At 54.1% G+C, this 8,961-nt stretch overlaps 1 protein-coding gene across 1 annotated transcript; it reads left to right on the top strand.

The window, feature by feature from the left end:
* The first annotated feature begins 411 nt into the window (after nt 1-411).
* Nucleotides 412-1,907, top strand: SOX3 (SRY-box transcription factor 3). The gene has a single exon (XM_043896486.1). The coding sequence runs from the start codon at nt 457-459 to the stop codon at nt 1,816-1,818; it is 1,362 nt and encodes a 453-aa protein (XP_043752421.1). The 5' UTR covers nt 412-456; the 3' UTR covers nt 1,819-1,907.
* The last annotated feature ends 7,054 nt before the right edge of the window (nt 1,908-8,961 follow it).

Here is an 8,961-nt window from a genome sequence, read left to right as displayed (position 1 = left end):
CAGACAGCGGGAAGCTGTGCAGGGTGGCCCCGGGACCGGACGCCCCCCGGCCTTGACAAAGTTGTTTTCGGAACCCCGTGGATGCCCCCTGCCCCCTCCCCCCAAACCGGCGCGCGCCCCCTTCCCCCCTCCGTCACCTCCTCGAGTTTCGTTCTTTCAAACTTTTTGAGACCCTAATTGGTGGTCTCTGAGCGGCTGTCCGGGACTCCCGCCTCCTGAATAACTCTCATCACGTCACCAGGCCCCAGAGAGGCGTGGGGGTGAACGAAAGGACTCCCCGAACTTTTTTTATTTCCAGGCTGGCCGAACAAGGGCTCCGTGATGATTGGCCAGGGCGCATCACTGCAAGCCTGTCAATCACCGGGCCTCCGGGTGGCGAGGGGCGGACCGAGCCCCAACCCCGGGGGATCCGAGCAGGTATATAAGAGGCCCGGCGAGCGCCCGACCAGACTGCGAATGCGACCTGCCCGAGACCACGCATCAGGTGCCAGCAGCCTGCTGGGTCCCGCTGACTTGGCGCGGACCACTGCGGCCAGCCTGCCCTTCCCGCCCGACCCGCGGGCCCAGCGGCCCCCAAGCGCCCCTCCGACGGAGTCCCCGGGCCTTTTCACCGTGGCCGCTCCAGCGCCGGGAGCGCCTTCTCCTCCCGCCACCCTGGCGCACCTTCTTCCCGCCCCGGCCATGTACAGCCTGCTGGAGACTGAACTCAAGAACCCAGTGGGGCCACCCACCCCAGCGGCAGGCGCGGGCGGCCCAGCAGCCCCGGGTGGCGCAGGCAAGAGTAGTGCGAACGCCGGCGGCGGCGCGAACGCAGGCGGCGGCAGCAGCGGGGGCGCGAGCGCCGGGGGCGGCGGTGGGGGCGGCGGCGGCGGCGGCGGCGGGGGCAGCGATCAGGACCGCGTGAAGCGGCCCATGAATGCCTTCATGGTGTGGTCCCGCGGGCAGCGGCGCAAGATGGCCCTGGAGAACCCCAAGATGCACAACTCCGAGATCAGTAAGCGCTTGGGCGCCGACTGGAAACTGCTGACGGACGCCGAGAAGCGGCCGTTCATCGACGAGGCCAAGCGGCTGCGCGCGGTGCATATGAAAGAGTACCCGGACTACAAGTACCGGCCGCGCCGCAAGACCAAGACGCTGCTCAAGAAGGACAAGTACTCCCTGCCCGGCGGCCTGCTGCCCCCCGGCGCCGCCGCCGCGGCCGCGGCCGCCGCCGCCGCCGCGGCCGCCAGCAGCCCGGTGGGCGTGGGCCAGCGCCTGGACACGTACACACACGTGAACGGCTGGGCCAACGGCGCGTACTCGCTGGTGCAGGAGCAGCTGGGCTACGCGCCGCCCGCGACCATGAGCAGCCCGCCGCCGCCGCCCGCGCTGCCGCAGATGCACCGCTACGACATGGCCGGCCTGCAGTACAGCCCCATGATGCCGCCCGGCGCCCAGAGCTACATGAACGCCGCGGCCGCCGCCGCCGCCGCCTCGGGCTACGGGAGCATGGCGCCCTCCGCCGCCGCCGCCGCCGCCGCCGCCTACGGGCAGCAGCCCGCGGCCGCCGCCGCCGCCGCCGCCGCCGCCATGAGCCTGGGCCCCATGGGCACGGTGGTGAAGACGGAGCCCAGCTCGCCGCCCCCCGCCATCGCGTCGCACTCGCAGCGAGCGTGCCTCGGCGACCTGCGCGACATGATCAGCATGTACCTGCCGCCCGGCGGGGACGCGGCGGACGCCGCCTCGCCGCTGCCGGGCAGCCGCCTGCATAGCGTGCACCAGCACTACCAGGGCGCCGGGACTGCCGTCAACGGCACGGTGCCGCTGACCCACATCTGAGCGCCCGCCGGCGCTCGCCGCCCCTCCGCCCCACCCCGCCCCTGCACCCCCGAGTGGGGACGCCTTCTTTAGCTTTGCTTGCCTGGGACTGTTGCCTTGTACCGACGATGGGGAGGACGGAAAGTTTGGCGGTAGCTGTCGGGGTTTGTACGAAAGCAGAAAGGAGTCCGGAGCGGCGGAAATGGGACTTTCTCGAGCTCGCCGGCCCCTCGCCGCCTTCCCTCCCTTCCCCTTCTGTAGCCTGGGAATCCGCTGTGTTGTTTGCCAAGAAAAAGCCGCCCCCCACCTCCTCCTCCTCCCGGGTTCCTGGGTTTTTCTGTTGCGTTTGAAAATGTTGTCTCGTTAGTTTGCTGTTAGCCGAGGAGTGAGTGAATGGGACAAACGGACTCGGGTGAGGCTGGCCTGAGAACTGCAACGCCTCCTCCCCCAGTCGCGTTGCATCTGTTTCCCTCGTGGGCTCGGGGTGGGGGGGTGGGAACTGACCGCCGCGGCGCGGCAGCCAAGGCCGATGTTAATTTATAGCCAGGTGTGCGCGTGTCTCCCGCCTCGCCGCCCCTGGCCGCGGGACAGCATTCTGTCCAGTCCGCATTTAAGCTGTTGAGTTGGTGATTTCTGCCGTGATCTGTTTTATATTTCGTCGCGCTAATGTATGTGGATTTCGTTTGGGTGGTAGGGCTAAGGGGCTATTTTGTTTCAGGGTTTTCAAGGTTTTACTCAGTTCCTAAATGAGAGATCAATAAATTTTATAACCAACAGAATGGAGTCCTGGTAATTTTGCGGGCCTGAAATTTTGCGGGTTAGGGAGGGAACCAGTCCTCGGTACTGCGACCGTGGTCCGGTCCCGGGGCCGGGGGTGGGGGGCCTGGCGGGAAGCAAGCGTGATCTGGAACGGTTTCTTCTGTAACTACTGGTGATCGCAAACACGGCGTCTCCCGGTATTTTCAACTGAAACTCCAAGGAGAAAGCGATTTGTCTTTCCGGGAGCGAGCACACTCAGGCGGAGGCTAGCACCCCGCGGCCACGCACTTGTTGATCGCGGCGGCGGCAGCGGCCACGCGGGGCGGGGAGGGGCGGCCGCGGAAACTGGCCCGGAAAGGGGGCACATTTACCTTTGTGCACTGGGGCGGGAAGACACTCGAGCCAAGCCGAACGGTTTACAAAACGAAAACCCTTCGGAAATCGCAGCCTATTAAACAGAAATAGTTCAGGACTCCCTAGCAGGAAACGAGTACATTTCAACCGCGGTGGCTGAAGCGGCGGAGCCAGCATTTAACGCTGGAAGGTGTGGTTTTAAACAGTCCACCTTAGATTTTTGCAAAGGTCTCTGAGACTCCTCCGATGGCTTTCTCTTTTTGACTTGTCAACCCAGCCCACTGACTGGTTTTCTAGAAGAGACTCCCTCTCAACCCGAGCCTCTAGCTAGTTTTCGACTCCCTCCCCCCACTCTCCCTCCATTCCTGACCCTTGGGCATTCCACTGTGCCCCCCGAAAGGCCTTTGGTTTCGCGCCTGGCCACTCGGCCCCAGTGAATCTGTTTGAGGCCTAGGAAGAAAACAAACAGAACCAGTGTTTTTTTACCCCCTCCTCATCTGTTTGAGGTGATTTCCTTAATCCCTCTAATCCTGTTACCTCGCTATCCCAGAATAACTAAACTCGGGCTTTCCAGTAAGCGCGGCCTGGTGTACTGTGTTTTATCCTCGTCCACTCCTGACCACAGGTTTCTTTGCTTGAGGTCTGCTGGACTCGGGGCGACAGGAACTCCCGTTAAATTGGCCCGAATTCCACATTTCCAGCCGGCTTCCTTTGTGCGGGCTGACCATTCACCTGCGAGCCGGGGCGGGCTTCGCGGGGGATGGGGGGTGGGGTGGAGGAGGGGCGGGGGCTTTCTGCGGCTTCGGGGGTCGTGCCCGCTTTTTACACCTCACTGCGGATCCCGGAGACTTAAGCTCACCACGCCTCTCGGAGAAAGGTCGGGTCTCCCTGGGAAGGCGGCACCACCCCTCCCCCGAGGGTACCGCACGGGGTGGGAGGGCTCTCGGTCATGATGCACCGACCCCGGCGCATCGCCCTCCACCCGGTGCTCCTCCCGGGCGCCTGCTGCGTCCGGGGTGGCGAGGCCTCTCTACCGCTCGCTCCCCTTCCCGTCCCACGGATCCCGGGCCCCGCCGAGCAGGTCGGCGCTGCCAGTCTTGCTGCCGTGACTGGAGAGCAGGGTCCCAGGTTACCGGGTCCCCCGCCACCCGCGCTCCGCGTCGGGGGGGGGGGCGGGAGGCAACTCTCTGGTCATATCCACCCCGCATTCGTATCTTCCACACTGTTTGGGCGTCCGTAAAAATACCTGTCCGTCGGTTACTCTGGGTTCAAATTGCTAGCAATTGTGGACCCAAGTTTGGTCTGAAAGACTCCGGGCAAGGGAAGGTTGAAAACAAGCAATTCCGCCCCACTGAGGGGGCGGTGCCAACGCGGGAATAAACTGACACCGCTTCTTTCCAAGAGTCCATTGTGCTGCTGCCTTCTTAGAAGTGCCAGGGTCACCCTTTCAACCGGTCTCACACACTACTGGCCCCCCCCCCCCCCTCTAAACATCCACGGCTTTGTGCTCTACTTTGTCCGATTTCCAAATTGCCTTTAAGAGAAAGGATTTCATCAATCAGCACATTTGGAGGATTTAAATATAGATGAAAGATAATTATTTTTTAACTTCAGCCACAGGGAAGAGAACTGCACTGGAGTGCAACTTCCATCCCCTGGGCCAGGGTTTCCAGACTAGTGCAACCCCCCTCCTCTTCTACTCCTCCCCCATGTCTATGGGGAGAGTTGCCCCTCAATCTGTTTTCTAGCTTAGGGCTCTGGTCAAATTTGATTTGAAATAAGGGTTCTGAGGCTGAAATGGCAACAATAACAAAATCTGGTCAAGCCCCAACTCCTGCCTTTCCGGTCTGTTTTACACATGAGAAAACTGGCCTCTGCAGGGGAAGTGACAGCGCTCAAGGTTGCTTAGCTGGTTCTCTGGCTGCATGGGGGAACCGGACTCCCAGGCCTGGTGGACGCCTGACTCTGCCACAAGATGAAGAGCAACTGATGAAATTCCAGCTCCAGTTGCCTCTCAAGCCCTTAATCCAGCGGGGTCTCTAGAGAAAAGATGTAATTCCTGACATACAGACACCTAGTGGCCAATGCTTGGTGAATGGTGAAGTGATGGGCGCATCGGGTCCTTACAGAGGGAAAAACAGTCCATCTTTAGCGTCTTCTGACAAAAGCAGAGTTATCTTTTGATGGGAATTATCCTACATGGAGATGTTCTTTCCTGGCTTGTCTGTATCTCTCCCCTCATTAATCTCCTGTCTAGAAATCTACAGGGGGAGAGGGCATCCAAAATGCAGGTATAGATTTATAAACAAAGACGTTCATCACAGGCCTGCTTGCGATAGTAAAAGTTATACCCAACCCAACTGTTCAGCAGATAGGAAAAGGTTATGTAAAATACCTTTTCCCCCAAAAGACTACTTTGCAGATATTAAAAATTGTGCCAGGAGAGATTATGATGACACAAGAAAACGCTTAAAACAGATTGAAAAGAGCAAGATGCACAAAAGTATATTCAGTACGTGTGACCTATTGAAGTACATATGAGTGGGAAAACACACAAAAATGCAGGGTAGTATTATGAATACTGGTTAGCCTTCCTTCTATTTATTCATACTTCAATTTTCTCTGATAGGACTGTATCCCTGTTATCACCAGAAAAGTCAGCTTTAAAATATATTCTCTCCCAGTCACAAATACAGAAGTGTGTCTCCCTGTGAAAGAAGAAAGTTCAAGCTTTCCCTTCGTTTGTTTGGGATAAGGGGGGTCGGGGAGCCCCAGCAGCAGTAATTCCCCAGCTCTCCTCCAGGTTGGGGGCTGCAGTGAACACAGCAGAGCAACCCCCTGCCAAGCGCCCTCATCAGTCAGCAGGAGCAGGAGCAGATTAGTGACGGCTCTGTCATTCTTCGGACCCACTCACTGGAGAAAAAGACCTCCTTGGGAGCCAAGCTGAACAGCTTGGACTGCGGGAAGCAGTGGCCATTGAGGAACCAGAAAGCGCATAAACCCAGGAGCCTGCAACTCACTGCCCTCTTGGGAGGGGGGGTTCGGAGCAAGCCCACGGGGTGTGTCCTGGGCCAAGAGAGGAGGGGCTAGGTGAGCACCCAACTGGCACCCACACAGCCGAATGAACAAACACGGTCGGTTGTGTCCCTTTTCCCCATCACTGCCATCTTCATCCACACCACCATCACTGCCTGCCGGACCACTGCCATGGCCTCCTACCTGTTTTCCCTGCATCCACTGTGCTCCTCACCAGTCCACTCTCCCCAGAGTGTCCCATCGACTTTTCAAACAGAAATCCTATCAGTGTCACTTCCTTTCTTCATAACCTTCTGGTGACTTCTTATTGTCTGGTCAATGCTGTGCCCTTCTATGCCTCTCTCCTCCAACCCCCACTCCCACCTCAGGATCCCCTCTGAGAAATGTTTGTTGAGTAAATCATGGTTCCTGATGGTTTCATATCTAAATAAATTTTGAAGTCCAGTAATTTTCTCAGATACAGATTATTATGCACTGTACTGTGCTTAGTCGTTCAGTCGTGTCCGACTCTTTGCGACCCCATGGACTGTAGCCCGCCCGGTTCCTCTGTCCATGGGGATTCTCCAGGCAAGAATACTGGAGTGGGTTGCCATGCCCTCCTCCAGGGGATCTTCCCAACCCAGGGATCGAACCCAGGTCTCCCTTACTGCAGGCAGATTCTTTACTGTATAGCCACCAGGGAAGCCCTTACTATGCACTTTTCATCTTGCATCGGCAAGATTCCCCCAAATCTCCATATCAAGCGCAGATTTTTTGACAATTAAAAAAATCTACTAGCAAAAGTACATAAATTCTTCCCTGCCCCAGTGCTTTTGAATGTGCTGTTCCTTTTTCCTGGAATGTTCTGCCCCAAGCTCTTCCCTCAAATGGTCCAATGTTGTCTGCAAGGTCTCAGTTCAAACGTCTCTTCTGGTGAAGGTGTCCATGAAGCTCTCCTTCAGAACAAGACAGGTGTCCTGTTTTAAACTCTCACAACACTGGACCCTTTTCCCAGCCCTGATACCAGTGGTCATTTTACATTTATTTGTGTGATCCTGCCAATCGCTGGTCTCACTCCTAGTCTGTAAGTTCCTTGAGGGAAAAGACAGTGCCTAGTTTGTTCATGAATACCAAGCACAATGCCTATTCCATATTAGGCTCTCAAAAATACATGTGGAGTGTTTACTGTGTGTTTAAGGAATAGGGGCTCTGGGGACTTGAAACTAACAGGATGAGTGCAAGCCTGTGAAAATCATCAAGAATGAATCTGTCACCTTGGCTCCATCCCTTACCAGCTGTAGGCTCTTGAGGACACCATTTACACGGAGCTTCAAGTGGGAACAATGATGTCTCTGGCTTGTTCTGAGGGTTAAAAAAAAAAAAAGATGCTTTGAGCGCTGAGCACAATGTCTGGCACTCAGCCTTGTGCAGTATGTGTTAGTGATGATTATCACCTTCCTTAGGAGCCTCTGTTGACTCTTCAAGGAGGAGCTAGTGCTTTCTGGTCAAATTCTGTATTTCCCACTCATCTCATTGCTGAGGCCAGTTCTTGCTATATAAAGAAGGCAAAATAAAAGATCACCATTAAAAATGAATGGATCCTATGACACCAAAAGCATAAACACAAAAGAAAATAATAAGCTGGACTTCATCAAGATTAAACAGTTTTGCTTGCCAGGGCGCCATCAGCAAAGTGAAGAGAAAACCCACAGAATAGGAAGAAATATGTACCAATCATATATCTGATAAGGGAATTATATCTAGACTGTGTAAAGACTTAAAACTCAATAATAAAAAAAACCCAAATTACCCAATTAAAAATGGGCAGAGGAAGTGAATAGTTTTTTCCAAAGGGAATATACAAATAGGCAACAAACACATAGAAAGATGCTCAAAATTATTAGTCACTGAGGGCATAAATCAAAACCACAATGAGATACTACTTCATGTCAACTAGGATGGCTGTCTTAATTTTTTACAGATAGGCACTAACAAGTGTTGCCAAGGATGTGGAGAATTTGAATCCTTATATAATGCTGGAAGGAAAGTAAAGTGGTAAAACCACTTTGAAAAACAGACACAGTTCTTCAAAAAGTTTAGCATCAAGTTACAGTATGACCCAGAAATTCTACTCCTAGGGCTAACAAAAACATAAGTTCACACAAAAATGTGTGCACTAATGTTCACAGAGGCATTATTCATAATAGCCCCAAAGTGGAAACAACTTAATTGCCTCTGAACTGATTAATGGATGGATAAAATGTAGTATATCTATGCAATGGAATATTATTCTGCAATAAAAAGGAATGGAATACTGAGACTTTCATGGTGGTTCAGTGGCTATGACTCCATGCTCCCAGTGCAGGGGGCCTGGGTTTGGTCTTGGTTAAGGAATGAGATCCCATATACTGCAACTAAGAGTTCGAGTTCCACAACTAAAGATCCCACATGCTGCAACAAAGACCAAGTGCAGCCAAATAAATAACAAATAACTATTAGAATTTTTTTTAAAAAAGAAAAAAAATGAGTACTCATATCAATATATATACAAGGTTAGTATTCACACATGTATTACCTAGCTCTGCCAGCAGTGAGTAGGCCCAGAAACAATGACATCTCAGTAACAACGAACACAGCTAAGAATCCAGATCTTGGTTTCTAATATCATTCCTCAGTGAAAGGAAGCAGGGATCTTTGGGAAAGTGGCTGATTCTAGAACTGGGGCCAGAAATATACAAAGTGAGTCTGGAACATCCTGCAATGCCAAAAGGTAAGGACAGGAAAGAAAGAAGGCAAAGAAGGAAGGAAGAAAGGGAGAAAGGGAGGAAGGACAAAGTCCAATAATGGAGGTGAGTCAAAAGGATATATTGTTTGTTTGTTTGTTAGCCGCTCAGTTGTGTCCGACTCTATGCGACCCCATGGACGATAGCCCACCAAGCTCTTCTGTCCATGTGATTTCCCAGGTAAGAATACTGGAATGGGTAGCCATTCCCTTCTCCAGGGGATCTTCCCGACCCAGGCATCAAACCTGGGTCT

This window comes from Cervus elaphus, chromosome X, assembly GCF_910594005.1.
Source record: "Cervus elaphus chromosome X, mCerEla1.1, whole genome shotgun sequence".
NCBI classification, from domain to species: domain Eukaryota; kingdom Metazoa; phylum Chordata; class Mammalia; order Artiodactyla; family Cervidae; genus Cervus; species Cervus elaphus.
The sequence above is the reverse complement of the archived record's forward strand: the minus strand, read 5'-3'. Positions and strand labels throughout refer to the sequence as shown.